The sequence below is a fragment of the Eschrichtius robustus genome, chromosome 12 (assembly GCF_028021215.1).
Source record: "Eschrichtius robustus isolate mEscRob2 chromosome 12, mEscRob2.pri, whole genome shotgun sequence".
NCBI lineage: Eukaryota > Metazoa > Chordata > Mammalia > Artiodactyla > Eschrichtiidae > Eschrichtius > Eschrichtius robustus.
The window spans coordinates 74,861,230-74,880,173 of record NC_090835.1 but is presented as its reverse complement, the minus strand read 5'-3'; the positions used below and the strand labels follow the sequence as shown (position 1 = coordinate 74,880,173).

Here is an 18,944-nt window from a genome sequence, read left to right as displayed (position 1 = left end):
GAAGTATCAGTGAGTTACACTGACTGTAGTGGTCGGGGCTTGGAGGCCACGGTGGCTCAGACTGGACTCTGAGCCGGTGGGATCATGAGAATGGGAGGTGCATGGAGTCTGCAGGAGGAGCCTCTCCAGCCAGGCAGTGGGCCTAGGAGGTGGGCGGACGAGCAGTGAAAGGTTGAATAGGAGAGGTCACGTAGGAGACAGAGGCCAGGAAGTTCTCTGTAAGGTCAGCCAAGCCCTCCATCCCCCGCCACTCCAGGTCAGTAGGGGGCTCAGAGGCAGGGGATGTGGGGACCTGTCCTGAATCCACATTTCAGGAGCACAAAATATACCCAGGTTCCTCAAAGATCTCCTTGGGGGCCAGAGCAGTTGTGTCCAGGCCTTTGACAGGGGGGCCTGTCATCAGGCAGACCTGGGTTTGAAGCCCAGTTGTGCCGCCTACCAGTAGTGTGACCTTGGGCAAGTTATCCCCTATCTTTGTGTTCCAGTCTGCTCCGCAAAACTGGGCCACTACCTAACTCTGAAATACGTGCGGGTGGGGGTGGGGTGTTAAAGGACCAACGCTTGGCACTTGGTCGGCATTCGAGCAGCATCCGCTTCCTTCCTGTATCCTGAACCTCTCACCTCCTCCAGCCTCTCCCCAGCGCACCTATTAAATGCAACAGGCCACCTGCGGCTTCCTCGCACATCTATCCACACACACACTTGTCTGTCCTCACGTGGACTTCCACTCTCCTACCCACGGCGAGCACCACCAAGGCAGACCTATAAGGTGGGACACGGATGCACTCATAGCCCCCCACCCCGCCACTCAGCAAACACTTAGGGGGCGCCCACTGTACACCAAGCATATATACACACCCCCTTCGCAGCCCTTTCGTTGAATAGCTGAGCCTCCCTGAGGCTTAAACCTAGTTTACCTTAGGACAGTACCTAAATACACCCTGGTGTATCTGTGGGAGCGTGTCCCAGGGCAGACCTGGCATCCAGATTGGCATGCCCCTCACCAGCGCCCCAGAACCTAGGCCTCTTCCCCGGGACCTCACACTGGGAGGAGTGGCCCAGGGTTGCTTCTCTTCAAGATTCACATCAGAAAGTAGAAATCTGACCTGAGTAAAGGGCTCTGAGAGGCTGTGGGAGGAGGTGCAGGGTGAAGAAGAGGGGAAGGAGGTGGCCAGCTGGTCATCCGGAAGGGGCCCTGCCTCTATGTGCCTCGTTTTTAGGGACCCCCCCCCCCAGGTCTAATGACACGGGCTTGACAGATGCTCTTTGTCCTCCAAAGGTAGAGATGGGGTAGAGGGGTCAGAGATCAGGGGGCAAGGTGGGTGAAGAGGATGGCTCAGGGGCTGGCAGCCCAGGTGACCCAGAGGGGATGCTGGTCAGGGTGGGGGGAGGAAGCCCCCCACCATTCCCTGGTGGGAAGAGGGGAGCCACAGGGGAGGGTTTTCCAGGGGAAGTTGGAGGGAGTCCCGAGCAGTCTCCTGGTGGGGGGAGTGGCCTGGGGGGCTGGATTCTCTCCCCACTAACTCACTTACTTTGTGGTCCCCTGGAGCATGAAATTACAAGATTTACAGGAAAAAAAATGACAGGGCCTTGCAATCTCATTCCTGTGAGACCTCCCTGCGACAGGCCCCACCCCTCCTATCACTCTGAGCCTTTCCTCCCCCGTTAGGCCAGGTGACAGGGGACCAGGTGAGACTCTAGGCCTGGCCAGGTTGTCACCTCCTCTGACCTCCCACCCTTCCCCCCACACTCCTTCCTTCCCGCCAGGGACGGTGCTAGGTGCTGGGGATACAGAGAAACAGAACTTGGCCCTGCCCCAGGGCTCAGGGCCTGGTGCTGTGATGAGACGCCCGTCACAGACTGAGGTGGAGATGGACACCAGCACCGGGGCCCAGACGAGGTGGCAGCACTGACTGGAGGCTGGAAGGGCAGGCTCAGCAAGTGGACAAGGAGGGTGAAGGGTGAAGGGCGTTCCATGCACAGCGACCCTCACACCACAGACGACTGAAATAGCCGGTGAGTCTGGGGACCCGGAAACCACTTGCAGGGACAGAAAATCGAGCTGTGTTGCAGGCAAGTAGCCAGAGAGGCTGGAGGAGCCCACGGGGTCTGCTCCTCTAGGCACTTCGTGCATTCATCCTTCACTCATTCCTTCATTCACTTTCATGGCCACCCACCTCATACTGGCTTGGAGAAGATGGGGAGGTGACAGTGGGCAGCACACGCTCATTTCATGGACTTTGCTTACAGCCCAGCCTTGACCCGATTAGGGACTTGGTACCACCTGAAGATCACCCTATAGGTGCCCAGGGGTGAGGGTGATGGGCAGACCCTGGGTTTGGGGCCCAGTCTCCCCTCCCCAGATGGCCTGGACATGTCACTGACTGCCCAGCGCCCTGTAATGCTGCTCCACCCCCCACCCCCATCTGGACCCCTAGCCAGGGATGGTGCTCTGGGAGGGGTGGGGGAGGCCCTCTGGCCTAGGATGTCCTCCTCCAGGGTGGTCACCCAAGGGCTCAGGTAGGTCTAAGACTTTCTAAAGCCCCATCCGAGAGTCACAGTTGCCACTCTGGCACACCAGGCATGTGTCTGCACTGCCTGCTGTGGCTGGGGCCTGATACATGGGGTTCAGTTTCCCTTCCTTGTGGGCCAGATACAGCTTTGGGTAGGAAGAGGCATTGAGAATCCCACCAGGGAGAAGGCATGGGGTGGGGGGGCTCAGGGCAGAATGGGAGATTGGGAGCCATTTGGCCTTTTAAACCTTATTTTCCTGCTCCCTCCACCCCTCAGACTGAAAACCAAATGCCCAGCTCTGTGGTTTGGGGAATGAAGTCTAGTTTTCCTCTAAAGGAAGCAGTACCGGGTCCATTCAGGGCCCGGACCCTGGTCAAAGGGATCTGGATCCAAATCCTGGCTCCACCAAATACTGAGTGACCTTGGGTAAGTCACATCACTGCTCTGAGCCTCAGTTTCTTCCTGTGTAAAATGGGAATAACCCTGTAGTCAGCTCACAGGTTTGCTGTGAAGAATACATGTGACAGTGTACATGGAGTACTCGGCACAGTGCTGGCACTCAGTGGGTCCTGGATGGACGTTAACTCTTGTGATTGTGATTATTGATCTTTCACCTTCCCAGGCAGCTCCTGATCATTTGTCCAGTGCCACCCAGAAGGACTTGTTAACCAAGCCCTTTTCCATCTACACCCACCCCCATTCCCCCTCAAGCCTAAGAACTCAGTCTCGTTAATGAAGCCGAACTCTCCTCCCCCAACCGCCCATTCAGAAGTCATTAGCAGGAGCTTCACAATTAGGAACAAATGGCTTATAACGGATGGCATCCAGGGAGGGCGGCGGGGTTGGAGGGGACTGAAGCTAGTGCTTTGAGGGCAACAGGGAGCTGCTATGAAAAGAAAAACAAGTCTTGGGGCAGATGCATCTCTCATCTGCCGGATGAGACTACACCCTCATTTCTGTCTTGGAGAATTTGGGGGAGGACCAGCATCCTCTCTGTGGAGGCCAGGTGCAGGGCTGTTTACTGGTTCTTTCTCCAGGCTGGAGGATTCCAGGTCTGTGTCGGGGTCCCAGCCTTACTCTGTGCGTTTGGGAGGGCGGGGACCTGGTGCTCAGGGAGACAAGCACGAAGGGCTGAACTTTGAGAACAGAGAAGCAGAGTCATGCAGGTCACAGACCTGGTGAGCTGGAGTGTTAGAGGGTATCTAGTCTAGTGTTTTCCCAATTGCTGGTCATGAGCTAATGGTGGGTCATATAATATCAATTTAGAAGGTCAAAAAAATAGGAAAAAATACACACACACACATGAAAACATCAGAGTTACTAGGTAAGCATAAGCATTGTTTCGTGAAACTCTTGTGTGCTGCCACTCCAAATAAAAGGCATTTCTTACGGCAGATCTCCAGCAAAAAGGTTTGTGAAACACTTATCTAGTTCACTTTATCGATAAGGAAACGGAGATCTGAAGAGGGGCAGTGAAGCGCCCAAAGTCACACAGCGGCAGAAGCAGAACCTGAATCCCCCTGGGCCTGACACGGGGCTCTCTGCACAGGGATGAGGAGCCAGGAGCTGGGCAGACAGGATGGAGGAACAACCCCCCCCGCCCCCCGCCCCAGCAAACTCTGGTCTAATCCCGATGGTGCTAAAGAGCAGCCCAAATAAACAAAACCCAAACTTCTTTTGTCTGCATCTAGCTAATTTTGGCAAAATTGGGATCTCAATTGTCTTGATAATTTCAACTGAGAGCTGGCTCGATTTAGGGGATGGGGCCCTAGAAGGGTGTTTGGTGGGCCGGCCCACCCCAAACCTGAAAAGCCCTCCCAGGAAGGCCCATCTCACCTGCTCCGCCCCCCCACCCCGGAATATGACTATTGATTCGTTTATCTATAATTCAGCGAGTATTTGTGAAGCCCCACAGGGCACTCACACTGTCCTAGACACTGGGGACATGGCGTATTTGCTTTAATGGAGCTCACATTCTAATGGGATGAGACAGACCCTACAGCAAAGCGAAGCGAGCTGTGAGATGATGGCCAGCATTACGCAAAGGACGGCTGGCTGGTTACTTAGATTGTGTGGCCAGGGAAGGCCTCTCGAGGACACATTTAGGATGAGGGGGCTACTCTTCCAGGGGAGGATATTCACGGTTGGAAGGAGCTGGTGCAAGAGCCCGGAGGTGGGCATATAAGGTTGGAGCATTATGAACCAAAAAGGCCAGTGTGGCCAAGCTGAGTGGCCTGAGAAGAAGTCCCAGGGGTGAGCCGCAGCCGCACCACCGGGACGATGGCTTTTCATTGCCTTCTACACTCAAGGAAAAATTGTTGGAGGATTTTAAGCAGGAATTGATACAATCTCTGAGAGGAGACACCTAACCCACTGCTAGTAAACAGTAGGTACCTAATAAGTATTTGTTGACTTGAATTAAACAGGAAACGTCTCTCCATCTACCCCTTGAAGTACAAGTCCTCTGGGACCAGAGTGTGGAGGGAAGGGGTGTAGGGAGAAGGGTCAGGGGCCCCCACCACTAAGGGTGCTGACCTGGGGAGATCCAGGTTCTCCACCAGCCAGGCTTTATCCTCCAGCAAAGAGACATAAAAATGAAATTACACAGAGAAGGGGGGCAAGGAGGATGGGGAAGAGGAGACCATAAAACCCCTGAAGTGATTCTACACCTTCTTCCCTTGGAAAAAAAAAAGCTTTTTGGAAAAGGCTGTAAATTTTTTTTACACCAACCTCGTAAAAATGACATCGGCGCATTCTCAAATTAGAACCATTAAAATGAAAACCAGCAACGCGCAGATACAGACAGGCCCACGTGGGTGGGAGATGCACAGACCGGTTCTAGGACCCCTTCACCGCCAAGCGAGCGTCTTGAGAATGCCTCCTCTCCACAGAACAGAATTAACAAATGAACCCAACAGTGCCCAAAAGGGCAAGGCCCTCCCCAGAGGCTCCTTCCTTCCCTCCCTTCGTGCCCCCAGCGGGGAGCAGCCCCAGGCCCATCCAGCCCCTCTGGGCCAAAACCGGCTCCACCAGAAAGGTCCAGCAGTGGCATCCGGGAAGGAGCTGAAATAGTGCGGGGCGGTCCGGTCGCGGGACGGTGGCGCTTCCCCTCAGAGAGACTCCTCCCAGATGCGTCCCAGTAACTGGAGTTCTCCAGAAGGGGCTCTATTCCCAGGCCTGGGTTCAGCGCCACCCTCACGCTAGCCATTCCGCAGGGGCTGTAAGTGTGGGGTTTAGAGTGGGGACTGTGGGGGGCGTGCAGTTCCCTCCCCACTGACTCCCACCGGGGCTCCTCAGAATGAAGGGGCTCCAGTAGGAGAAAACCTAGCTCACCAGCTGGGCACTGGCCCTGGGATGCGGCCCGTCCCGCTTCAATCCTTCACCCTCAGAAGCGGAAACACTCACCCCCTTTCCCCAGTTCTCCCTGGTCCCCAAACTCCTATCAGTAAGGACAAGAACTCTGGTAACAAAAAGGGGGTGAGAGGGGGAAAAAAGAGGGGGTGTCCGAATTCCACAGCAGAAGGGAAGCCTGGCAGCACAGTGCACTTGCTCTTCCCTAGTCCCAAGGAAGCAGCGGCCTGAGCATCCCTTTCCCAGGCCCCGGGCCCTCTCCTTGACCTTTCTCTCCCCTCTTAGGGAAACTTCCTTTTTTGTTGGACTAGGGGGCAGACACACAAAACAGGGTGGCCTTTGGTTTAGTAACCCAGGAAGGGTGAGAGAAGGGAGGTTAGGTCCTCTCCCCTGCGGCATCCTCTCAGGACCCTGCCTGTTACCTTACTACCCGGGCCCACCTCTCACCTGCTCTCTGTTCCCAAGCAAGAGGGAGCGGTCGGTCGTTTCTAACACTACCCCACAGCTGTCCCGGGTCAGGGACCTCACCCACGGGAACTTTCTAAGTCTCGCCTCTGAGGAGTTCGGGTCCCAGCTCTCCCTCCAGGCCCCCAGCACTTCCTGGGAAGGGGCTCACTCTACGGAAAGGAAAGGGGAGTTTGGAGGGTGTAGGACTAGAGATGAAGGAGCAGAATCTGGGGCAGGAGGGTGGGAGTCCCAAAGACTGAAGAAATGGGCCCCAGACCTGAAGACCAAACGCAACTGTTGACAGCGTGTGTGAGGTGTCTGGGCTAATTCACCTCTGAAGCCTCCCCTTTCCACCCCATCCCCCTAGAGGAGAGCCAGATGGGGGAGGAGAACAAAAATCTCTTCCATTCTTCTTTCCCCAGCTCCCTGACACTCCCTTCGCCCCATCTCTATGGAGGGGGGTGAGTTAAAAGCCCATGAATGTGCAGAGCCCCCCAACCATTTTGAATCTCCTCACAGGATGTGAACAGGGTGGGATTTGGCCCCAGTTGCCAAGGCAACTGCGGTGGGAGTTCCCAGACGCTAGGCAACCCTCCTGTGACCCCCGCTGACCTGTCACCCCCGCAACCAGAGGACAATAGGAGTGCAGGCTCCGGAGGCCCAGGACGCCTTTCAGCTCAGCCGCGGAGCCAGCAGCCCTGCCCGCCCCCACTGTCTGGCCCAGTCCTCCTGGCCCCAAATCCAGCGAGCATCCAGCTTGGTCCCCAAAACCTCCCCAGGCCCTCCACCTCACCTCCCCAGAGCTGGCACACACTTCTCCCAGCCCTGGCTGCCCCCCATCAGGGATACTTGTGGTCTCTGGGGAAAGCCCTACACACTGGGAACATTTTCATACAGGTGAAATTAGATTAGGAGAAAATGCAGGGGCGACCTTCAAAGAAAAAAGCCATCCTAGAAGGGAAATATGCGGCCGGGGGCCACTGAGGAAGGAGACTTTGTCTTGGTGAAGGAAGGGAGGGGGTTGACGGGCAGCTGGCATGCCTGTTCGGTTCAAGGCATTCTTTAACAGCAGCTGGGGATCACCAACTCCAGCGGGCCAGCAGGGTGCCAGGTGCAAAATAAGGTTCGATGCATGTTTGCTGAGTGAATGCATGCTCCAGGGCCCACAGCGCTCTCCTCTCCACGCTTCCTTCTCAGGGGTGAGTCTCCAGGAGACTGGAGACCAGAAGAAAGCCCCAAGGACAGAGTGGAGGCGGTGTGGCTCTGTCACTCACCAAAAAGAGGGCTGGGAGGAGGGAGCGGGAAGCTGGGGCCTTGACTGCTGAAATGGGGCAGCCAGAGGGGGACCCTCTCTCCAGTCAGACAGAGCCTGGCAGCTGAGCCCTGTCCCCCCTACCCCGCCTCTGTTTAAACAAGCTCCCGGCCTGCTGTTGCATGGAAACAGGCGCCTGCTCTTGTTCCAAAGTGACGTGGCTGCCCTCTTCGGCACTGTTTGTTTCAGCCTGAAGTCCTGTCACCAGCCTGACTTCTGACTCGCCCTGTTTATCTCTCTCTCTCCTTTGTCAACTCATTACTCCCAAAGGCCAAGACTGCATTTCCAGGGCTTGTTTATCCAGAGCAGAGGGGCAGGGACCAACAGACGGACCGACAGACGGACAGAGAAAGAGGAGTCACGGAGGCACGAGGAGGAGGGACCAGGGCACTGCCCGCAGACCCACTCACACCCTCTGCCTCTGGAGTGGCCACTTAGAGCCGGCGGCCATTGCTGCTTTTGTTGGTTTGTTTTAAGAGCGCTTTTAGATTGAGAGTGGAGTGCTCTCATTCACTCACCAGCAGTGGTTAATTTAGCACCTACTAGGCGCCAGGCCTTGCTGCCTCCACTTCCCTCAGGGGACTGTGAGTGTGGTGGGAGCTGAGCCCTGCACTAGGAACCGGGAGACCTGAGATCTAGCCTTTCCCGTGTCACCTGGACAAGTCAGTGCTACCTCTGGTTGCCCCCTCATTGTGATATGGGAATAGTAACACCCATCTCCCCAGGATGGTGAAGTAATTATAGACCCAAAGCACCAAACAGAGGCAAGGTGTTTGTTTGTCCTCGAAGGACTTCCTGGTGGGGGTCGAGGAGGAGGGGGCACTCGCTGGGCCCCGGCTCTCTTTCCTACATTCGCTGTACCCCACAAACAGTCAGAGACACTTGTTGGGGGGGACGAGAAAGTGTTACCCTCAAGCTATCCCCAAAGCCTCGCTCATATGTTGGAGGGGGAAGGACAGCCCACAGACTGTTTCCTTTTAATTGAAAATTTTGTAATTTTAATTTTGCAGGGTTCTTTTCATAGTTTGGAGCCAAGAAAACCTTTTTTAAGTCTCAAATATTTTCCTTGGCCCCAGGCACTACACCCATAGTGAGCCCAAATGGATAAAACAGCCCTCCCTCCGCCCGCCTCCAAATCTCCACCCCAGTTTATTTGTGAAACAGATATAGGATTTTCCAGGACTTTGGGATATTCACCAAAACAAACAGGGATAACTGGAACGTGGAATATAGATGGTAAAACATGGCCTGAGCGCAACGCAGAACAGAGAAACCTGATCGGTACAGACAGTTCTGTCCCTCCCCACCCCACACCTCTCCCCACTTATCCTGATATCTGTGTTCAGTCTTCTCTTTAAATAATTTTTTAAAAGAAACTTTCCAGTTTCAGTATTCCTCCCAGCCCTCCCCCGACATTCAAAATTTTTCATAGCTCTGTCTGCATAGAGGTGCAGGAGGGGAAGCGTTTTCACCCATACAAAATGGGTGGCCTTGGAGATTTCTGGTGGGGTGTGTTCTGTTATTATTTTGATGAAGGGCAGGGTTCTGCCCTTTGACCTTCTGTCCCCCGTAGGTGGTACAGATTCTGTGGGTCTCTTCCCCAGAGAACCTGCTTAGGAGGGCTTGGGAGATACCAGCAAACTCCCAAGGACCATCTCTCTGGAGAAAGGAGACAGGCCCTTACTGCTCAAGTTTCCACTGTTTGCAAGAGGAAGGAATTTTTTAAAGTCCTCAATTCTGTTCACATCCGTACTGACCAGGGATTTTACACCCAAACTGCATCTGATCCTAACAACCCTGTACTTTAGGTGCCAAGAGGTAAGGGAAACCCAGGACTGGCCAAGGTTGACTGCTGGGAAGGGGCAGGCTGGGACTTAACCTGGGTTTGTTCAGTTCCTGCATCAGTGCTGGCTGACCAGCTCAGTGCAGAGCGCGGGGCCGGGCTTCTGACGGTGCTGCTTCCAGTCTGACCTCTAGCTTCAACAAGTGTGGTGGGAAAGGGCCCCTTAGGGGCTATGGAGTCGGGGGAGGAGCCCCAGGGCAAACCTGGGAGAGAGCATGAGGGCGATGTGGGTACACACATCTGTGTGCATGAGGCAGGGGTGGGGTACGGGCAGGGAGGAACATGCAGGACCCGAATTTTCCACATTCCCAGCAGAGCCCCCAAGGGGCAATGCCACCAGCAGTGATTCGAGGAGCAAAGTCAAATAAGAGAAGGAGCATCCCAAGGCCAGGGCTGGCTGGGCCGGTTCTCCTGAACATGTCAAGCACGATTCTCCTTTTTTCCCGGGTGGGGCCGGGACCTGGGGCCCCTGCTCTGTCATAACCCAGTTAGGCTTCCCCACCCCTAAGGCCTCTCGATCCTCAGAGAGGCTGGTCTTGGACTCCTGAACTCTGCAGTTTAGGGTGGGAATGATGAAGGGGAAGAGGGCAGGGGACACAGACAGAACTTCCAGTCTAAGCACTAAAAATGGAGGCCCGCCTCTGCCTACTGCTCTTGACCTTTTCCCAGCTGCCTTGACCCTTGGTGCCTGGAAGTTTAATCTCACATCTAGCTTGCATCAGGGGCCCAAGCAGAGGTGGAGGTGGGGAACATTTTATAATACAAATAAAATGAAGATACCACTGTGTGCACAGCCCCCCTCCCTCCAAGAGCACACACCTAGAGCAGGGTCTCCCTTCCCCAACCGTGTTTGTTAACTTAGCCAGAGTGCGGGAGGAGAGCCCAGGCATCCACCCACCCAAGACACACACCCTCAAGCCTGCTGCCCAGGCGTCTGTCTGCCCTTGTGGGCATTTCTGAGGCTGTTCTAAGGTCTATGATCTCAGGGCCCCCAGCCCCACTTCTCTTTCTGGGAGGGCTGCTCTCCCCCTGCCTTAGTGACCACTCGAACGGGAGCGCACAGAGGGGGTCCCTGCAGGCTGGACCTTCTCAAGAATGTTAAAGTGAGGCTGCGTGGCAGGGAGCAGTGGCCCCCAGGTGGCCAGGATGTAGTGGGAAGAGGCCTGGCGCCCCTCTCCCCTCTCCTGGGTTGCTGGGGAGAGGCGCCAGCTCCTACCTGTTGCTGCTGGAAGTGGAGCAGCTCCGCAGGGCTCATCTCGCCGTTGCTGTCTGCGCCCGCGGCCGCATCCCTGCCAGCGCTGCCTCCGGCGGGGCCCGCAGTCCCGGCCCCGCCGCCGCCGCCGCCGCCGCCGCCGCCGCCGCCATCGGCCTGCCCGGAGAGGCTGCCCACGCCGTTCTGACCAGACGGAGCCGACCTGATTGTCTCCGAGGCGGATTCCACCATCATGTCGCTCTAGCGGGACCTGGAGGGGGAGGAGAGACACGGGGGAGGGGCTGAGGCTGGACAGGCAGGGCGGGTTCCACCCGGGGAAGCAGGCGATGCCCCTCAACACCCCATCCCCAAACAACACAACCCCCACCAAGTCCTGGGGCGGCTTCTCCCTCTCAGCTTCCTGGAGGCTGATCCTGGGACCCCTGTTGCGGTGCAGACCCTCCCTCCTAAGGTCACCATCCGCCCCAGTTAAGGGCAGCTCCAGACTGAAGCGGAGGCCTCCCCGTTGCCCCCCTCCCCCACATTTCCTCGAGGAGGCGCTATCCCACCAACCCCCCCCCCCCACACCCAAACCGGTTCAGGCCTCTCCCTCCAGGCTAGTGTGTAGGGCAGAGCGAGGAGGGGTGGGGGTCCTGCAAGGACTTGAAAGCAGGTGAGCTAGTCCCCGGAACCACCATATTGCCCCCCCCCCACCCGCCCCCGCCCACAGGCACCTGTAATGGCCTTTGTGTTTGTTCCCCCCCTAGATGGGGAGTTCCCCAAGGGCAGGGCCTCCTTCCCACCTCCCCACACCCCCCCCCCCACACACACACAGCAAAAACCGCTGCCATTTTCCCAGCACCTATTGGGTGCCAGACCCTCCGCTGGGCCTGGAGCTGTGCAGGGAAGGCAGCTGGTGGTCCGACTTTTCTGACCTTCCATTCTAAGGCCCTCAGCCCAGCACCTGGCCCAAAGCACACACTCAATATTTACTGTCTCTACAGGCAGCAAGATCCCTTCTCACAAGAATTGTGGGAGAATAGTTTTTTGGGTTTTTTTAAAAATTTATTTATTTTTGGTTGCGTTGGGTCTTCGTTGCTGCACGCGGTCTTTTCTCTGGTTGTGGTGAGCGGGGGCTACTCTTCGTTGCGGTGCGCAGGCTTCTCATTGCGGTGGCTTGTTGCGGAGCACGGGCTCTAGGCGCGCAGGCTTCAGTAGTTGTGGCTCGCGGGCTCTAGAGCACAGGCTCAGTAGTTGTGGTGCATGGGCTTAGTTGCTCCACGGCATGTGGGATCTTCCTGGACCAGGGCTCAAACCCGTGTCCCCTGCATTGGCAGGTGGATTCTTAACCACTGCGCCACCAAGGAAGTCCCGGGACATAGTTATTATCATCTTGATTTTACAGATGGGAAACTGAGGGTCCAGAGAGTCAGAGGATTTACCCAAGGCAGAGCCAAGGCCTCAATCCTGTATCTTCCCCCATCTCCCCTAATTGCCTCTCAAGGAGTGGCTGAAACATGCTAAGAGAGAGGGTATGTCTGGGATGGTTATGGTTAGTGAGGAGAAGGCCTGGGTTTCCTTCTACAACTCACGGAGGCTGTACTATCTCAGGGGCTCGTACACAGACTATGAAGCAGATGGGGGACTTCAGTATGCAGAGCTGTTCTCAAAGTCTGGGGTCTCCAGCTATCCCCAGATTCACAGCCTCTTGAGAGGAACACAAATTTCAGCCAAACAGGACACAGTTGGTATTCCCCACTGATCTTTGACATGAGTCTTAAACTCCTTAAACCTCAGTTTCTTTGTTTGTATAAGTAATTACTCCAAGCCTCTCAGATCCTGTGAGGAATAAATAAAATAGCACATACAAACCACCTAGCAGAGTAAGCGCCAAAAATGGTGGGTCTCTTCTTCACCTGCCCTATTTGTAAGGGTGAACACCCTGGGCTCACAGAGGTCAAAGACTTGGCCCAGATCACACAGCGATTGGGCTGGAAGCCAGCCAGCGCTCTTTCCTCCCTTCTTGATTACCTTTCGGTCTTGGCAGACCCCACAACCACACGGTGTCCCTGACCCAATAAATAGGTGCAGGAGGGCCTTAATAGAGAAACTGCTGGAAGGATTATTTCCCGAGTTCCTTCTCCGAGGTGGCAGCTCCCCAATTCTCTTTCACTCCGGAAGAACTCTTTCTCCTCACTCTACTGGGCCACTTGCTGTTTTTGTCCCTGCTGTCAGCAGAGTGGGGAAGACAGTGAGGGTATCTAGGTGTGCACGGGGGGTTGGGGGGACAGAGCACTGTGAAAGGCCCATGGGGAGGTCACTAGTTCACGTGTGTGCCATACCACCCTGCTCTTGTGACTCTAGGTGTCTGTCCCAGTGGACCTGTGTGGCCTCCTGGGTGACCTGTGCTGCTGGAGTGTCCCACGTTTGTGCATTTCTCTGTGTGTTCCCAAGGGCTTGTTCCTCCCCCACCCCCCAGCTGCTGCTCCCAATCCTGGGTTCTGAGAGGAGCTGGGCTAGGGGCAAGGGCAAGGTTGGGGGCAGCGGTTCAGAAGAGATTGAGCACTTCGTCTCTGGCCTTAATGGCCGTGTCAGCCCCAGGGCCAGTAGCTACCAAATGATGGATGGGGTGGGCACCGTCCTCCACCCGCCAGAGCACAGGGCTCCAGACCCTCCCCACAACCGCCCACCCGGATCCCTCCCAGCAGCCTACAGAGCACCTTCCCTCGCTCAGGCCTGGGCCCCAGATACACAAGGGGGATGGGGAGACAGCAGGGGCCGCTCTGCTCTCCCTCTGCCTGACCCTGGCCCTGCTGGGGGTGGAGAGCAGCTGCCTGCCTGGATTCCAAGTCTAGCTTCCCTGAGATCTGAAAACTCCTGGGCCCCAGGGTACAAAGACCAGAGCCTCAGGGGTGTGTGTGCACAGGAGAAAGGAGAGAGAATCCAGCAGTCTCTTCTTGCGATAAGGAAGAGTGCCCCCCTTCCAACATTCACACACACCATAAAGTTGCTCAGACAGCAAGTTTGGAAAAAGGGAGAAAAAAGGAAGGAGGATGCAAACAGAGGTGCCCTTTTCTTTTCTTTTTATTGGGGGGGGGGGTACAGAGCGACACCCAGTGAACAACATAATTGCTGCAATGTGGCGTGTAATAATAGCTATTCAAGGGCCGATCATTCATATTAAACAGGGTGAAGCAAGCCTCTCATTTGCATGCTTGAGATTATATGCATTTGAAAAGTCATTTCCGCAGGGTGTACGAATGGCATTAATTCCCACGTGGCGTGCTGCTCTGCCCCCTCCCGGGGCCTTCACCTCCTTCCAGGCTCGCGCCTGCCTGTCCACCAATACCCATCCAAACATGCAGGTGGGTGCTCCCAGGCCTCTCCTCACCTCTGCCCTGAGACACCTGGCCTCCTGAGGAGGAGCACAGCGGCAGCCTCAAGCCTCCTGCCTGTCTCTCTGCAGGTGTTGCAACAGCAACGGGGTGCTCCCTGCACTGTGGGTGAGCAGGCTCTGGGTGCCTGGTGCCCGGCCAGGTAGGGATGGGGTGGGGTGGAGTGGGGTACTGGAGGCAGGCCTTGATATCCGTGCCCTGCACCCACAACAAGGGTGTGGGCTGGGGGGGAAAGGCAGCGTCCATGGGAGCCTGGACTCTGGCTAGAGAAGGCAGGGGACTGGGTGTCAGGGGGCCTGAGCTCAGTCACAACCAGCTGTGACTTCTTTGCCTTCCTCCTCCTCTGGGCCTCCATTTCCCCATCTCTACATGGAGAGGTGATCTTGAAGGTCTCTTCTGACTTGGAAGCTCCAGGAGGAAAACTCCCTAGTCAGTTATGTACACAAGAAGCCACTGTGTTCTAGAGGCTGGTGAGAGCCACCGAGGTTCCACTTGAATCACAGCTGTCCCTTTCCCAAAGGGAAATGTAGGCCTCAGATTTCCCAGTGGGGACCGGGGCTGCCTGCTCTGGTACTGAGGGGGACCCTCCAAGAGCCCCCTCCTCCTCCGTTCACTCCCACCCTCCCGCCTCTCTCCACACACTCCTATCCTGCCAATCCGCGCTCCGCCCCAGGCACCCATTTCCTCAGCAAAGAGCTGCTAACTACCTGCAGAAGTGGTGAGGCGCTCTGGGAATGAGACCATCTGGTTTCAAGGGCCAGCTGTGTGACCTTGGGCAAGTCACTGGGCTCATACCAACAAGCAACGAGAGGAAATTAGAAGGTCTTTCTAAGATTTGCTAAAATGGAGGCCCACCCCAGCCTTCCCTGCACCCTCTCCTACACTGCGCTGGGGGCAGAGGCCGAGTCATTTCCTGTGCTCTAGGATTTTTGTCTGGGGCGCTGGTCCTGTCCTTAGGTAGGTCCTGGTCTTCCATCTCTCAGGGTTCCCTTGGGGAGCCAGGGCACCCCGGAGCCTTTGGCCAGTACCCCGACGCTCCCGCAGACACCGCAGACAACGCCGTCGAAAGGAAGAAAGGAAGGGAGGAAGGAAGGGAGGAAGGGAGGGAGGAAGGGAGGGAGGGAGGGAGGAAGCAAGCAAGCAAGCAAGCAAGCAAGCAAGCAAGCAGGGTCAAAGCCACAGCCGCCTCTTCCGCTCCCGCTCCGGGGGAGTCTGCGGGCCACCGGGGGGTGGGGTGGGGGGGGTCCCACTTCCCGAGGCTCCTGGCCCTTCGAAGAACGCGGGCTCGCAACGAGGGCCGCCTCGGAACGCGCCCGGGTCCGCCTCTGTCCCCTCCCTGGCCGGAAGTGACGAGTTCCACCTACCTTGGGGCCAAAGGAAGGACCTAAGGGCTAGGGTGCTTTGAGGGGAGGGGAAAAGGGACGGGGAGCCCCACACGCGTAGAAACTTTTTGTGCCTTTTCCGCGGGCCCATATGGTGTACGGAGTATTAATTACCGTAGCTTTTTAATTAACAATCGCTTAATCTGAGCCGTAACATTTGCCACGACACCCTACGCCTCGTTGCGAACCCGCGCCGCCTCGTTGCGAACCCGCGCCGCCCGCCCTGCCAACTCATCAATTAATTTTTATTGACGTTTTCTTCCCCAAACAGGCACAATACCAGGGTTTTCCAATTAACACCTCCGCGATCTCTAATTAGTGCAATTAACAGACTGATGGATGCCCGGAGTTTACCCGCGAGGGAGGGAGGGAGGGAGGGAAGCAGGGAAGGGGCGGGGCAGTCCCCAGCGCACTCTCTCTCCCGGCGCGCGTCCCGCAGGGCGCACACGTGCATGCGCTCAGCCTGAGAGAGAGAGGGCACCCCCAGCTCTTAGGGGAGCACGGCGGGTGGGGGCGTGACCACAGGTAACCTGTACCCAGAGCAATGGTGGTGATTTGAGTTGAAATAGCAGACACAGTTTCCAGCCCTTTCGGAAACCTAGAACCTAGCTGGTGAGACAGCAGAAAGCCTGAGACTAAAAGTTGGGAAACTGACTTCTAGCCCCAGCTTTATCACCAACTTGCTGTGTGACTTGGGCCAAGTTAGTTCTCCCCTTTTCTTCTCTGTATGATGGGGGAAACTAGACTAGATGTAGCTACTTATTTATAATGCATACCCCTATCAACTTCCAAGAAAGACTGGGAAGCAGACTGCAATAAACGACAGATACAGTTAACTTGAAATATAGTATCATGGGGTAGTAGGAAGGGAGAATAAATAGGCCAAGATCTTAAGCCAGAGGATCTCACACTTGAGTGCATCAGAATCACCTTGGAGGGCTTGTTAAAATACAGATTCCTGGGCCCCAGGCCTGGAGCTTCTGATTTTAGGTCTGGAATGAGCCTGAGAATTCATTTCTAAAAAGTTCCCAGGTGACGCTGATGCTGTCTGTCCAATACAACAGGGCTTCAACGATGAGCACTGGCTTTCAGTTATGAGCTTCCTGGTGGCCAAAACGAGATGATCTACCTCCAAGACCATTCATTCATTCAACATGGATTTGGTGCCCGATTGGATTTGGTGCAGATAGAAGACCTATCTGCAGGAAACTGAAATTTGGCCCTGGCCCCCTACAGGCTTACAAAACACAAACAAGGCAGTACAGGTGTCCTGGCTGCTTTGAGGGCAACTGGTAATAATGGAGGTCCTATTCCCCCTCCCTTTTTTTCTGGGTAAACCTGGCATTTGCCTTTTCCAAAGTTTAGCCACTAGTGGAGTTATGGTCATGAACAAAGTCATTCTTCTCTCTCCTCTGACGCTGGCCAGGAGAATATTTCACCGGCAATGACCCTTCATCCATTCATTGGTTCAACAAATATTTAAGCACTTACCCATGTGCCAGGCTGTGTGTGTGCAGAACTGAACAGAACAGGGCACAGGCCCTGCTCTCCTGGAGCTAATGTTCCCAGGAGGTGAGGCAGACGATAAATAAGAACACAAATAGATAAGCTCAAATAAAATAAATTCTATCAAATATGAGTGCAGGGAATAAACAGGGGGATCTAATTTACACGGGGGCAGGGGGCAGGGAAGGCTTCCTTTTAAAATGGCATCTATACTTAGAAATGAATGAGCAGGTATGGGTCAGGTAAAGTGTACACTGAATGCAGGGGAACAGCATATATGCAAAGGCCCCTATTTTACAAGAGAAGTCACTGGTTTCAGACTTTCTTCCGAGCAAAAAGTCTTTGAAATGGACACATTTATAGATTATATAAAAAGACACATAAGTGGGTACCACACAGAACAGAGCATGAAGATGCCATCTATTTCCTTCTCTCTCTTTCTTTTCCTTTCTAGCTGTCCTGCTATCAGCTCTTATTTGTGTCAAGGGACATAAAGCAGAGGGCTTTTCAGAGCAATGAGCACTGGCATTTCAAGTAACTTGGTATACTGCCCAATCTGTCATCCCAAGACCCAGGGATCCCCTTCCCCATTCAGCTCAGGCCCCAAAGGCCCACTAGCTTCAGGCCACCAGGTGAGGGAGGGCTCAGGCAGGAGCCACTTTTGGCCTCAGCCTTTCTTATCAGCCCCTTATTTGGCATCCCACCTGCTGACCCTACTCTGATCTCTTATTACCTCTGTAATTAGAACATGAGCAGTGAGGTCACCATTCTGAGCCTTGGTTTCCTTGTTTACCATACGAAGCTAATACCAATAACCCTTCCTTTCAGGGTTGCTGTGGTACCAAATAAAATACACTGCCAGAGAAGGTTTTCAGAGAAGGGTATTTACTACAGTTATGGGGACGCAGCAAGTCCAGATCCCATCCCCTCATCCTAGCCTTATGGTTTGGCACTTGAGGAAAGTGAGACAGAATCCAAGGGTTAGAATGTCTCTGTAGCTCCAAAATGTGTCCCCACAGCAGAGCAGGGTGATGTGAGTCACATGACTACTTGGTTCTCTGATCAGCCCGGCAGTGTCTCTCCTCGAGCAGATGGGGCTGTCAGAGTTCCAGAAAAAGCTCAAACCCTCTCCAGGCCCATGCCCTCCCTGTACTTCGGGACTCTCCCTCGTGTGGGTCAGAGGCTGGCACCCTCGGTTTTCTCCCTAAGACTCCCACTTCAGCCTGAGAGTCTCCACAAATGACACACTAGGAGCTATCTGGTCCAACTCTAGGGACCATTCAAGGCCTCTTCTTAGCACAAAACTTCCAAGCCCAAGGAGCTAGTGCACGTGGCAGGGTGAGGACACACCTCTAAAAGGCTGCAGCAACCTCTGATTTAGAAAGGGAGCCACCATCCTGGGCTGTCTGTTCCAGGTTCTCCCCCAAGTTTATTTATTTATTTTTAAAATGTATTTATTTATTTATTTATTTACTTTTGGCTGCGTTGGGTCTTCATTGCAGTGTGCGGGCTTCTCATGGCAGTGGCTTCTCTTGCTGCGGAGCAAGGGCTCTAGGTGTGTGGGCTTCAGTAGTTGTGGCTTGCGGGCTCTAGAGCACAGGCTCAGTAGTTGTGGCACACAGGCTTAGTTGCTCTGCAGCATGTGGGATCTTCCTGGACCAGGGATTGAACCCATGTCCCCTGTATTGGCAGGCAGATTCTTAGCCACTGTGCCACCAGGGAAGTCCTCTCCCCCAAATTTAAATAACTTTATTTTCTAATCATAAAAGTAAGACATCCTGGTAGAAAAGTATGAAGAAAAAGTAAGTAGACTTATAAGTACCTATAAGTCTACCAGCCAGAGATCCTTTTGGGATCCACCCCTTCCAGTCTCATCCATTTTCGCTCTCTTTGGGCATATAAACATTTAAAACGTGAGCTTGGGTTCATAATCTGTACATGGTTTGAATTTTTCTGTTTTCCCACTCACCACTTATGGTCATAACCATTTCCACATGACATC

The 18,944-nt window shown here is 54.8% G+C and overlaps 1 protein-coding gene across 3 annotated transcripts in view; it reads right to left on the bottom strand.

Annotated features, from left to right (window-relative positions):
• Positions 1-18,944, bottom strand: part of FOXP4 (forkhead box P4) — a 51,358-nt gene that overhangs the window by 21,451 nt on the left and 10,963 nt on the right. For all 3 annotated transcript variants that reach the window (XM_068557447.1, XM_068557444.1, XM_068557446.1), the window contains exon 2: positions 10,684-10,930. In XM_068557447.1, the coding sequence (XP_068413548.1) occupies positions 10,684-10,914 (231 nt within the window). In that variant the 5' untranslated portion in view covers positions 10,915-10,930. The remainder of the gene's footprint in view (positions 1-10,683; positions 10,931-18,944) is intronic.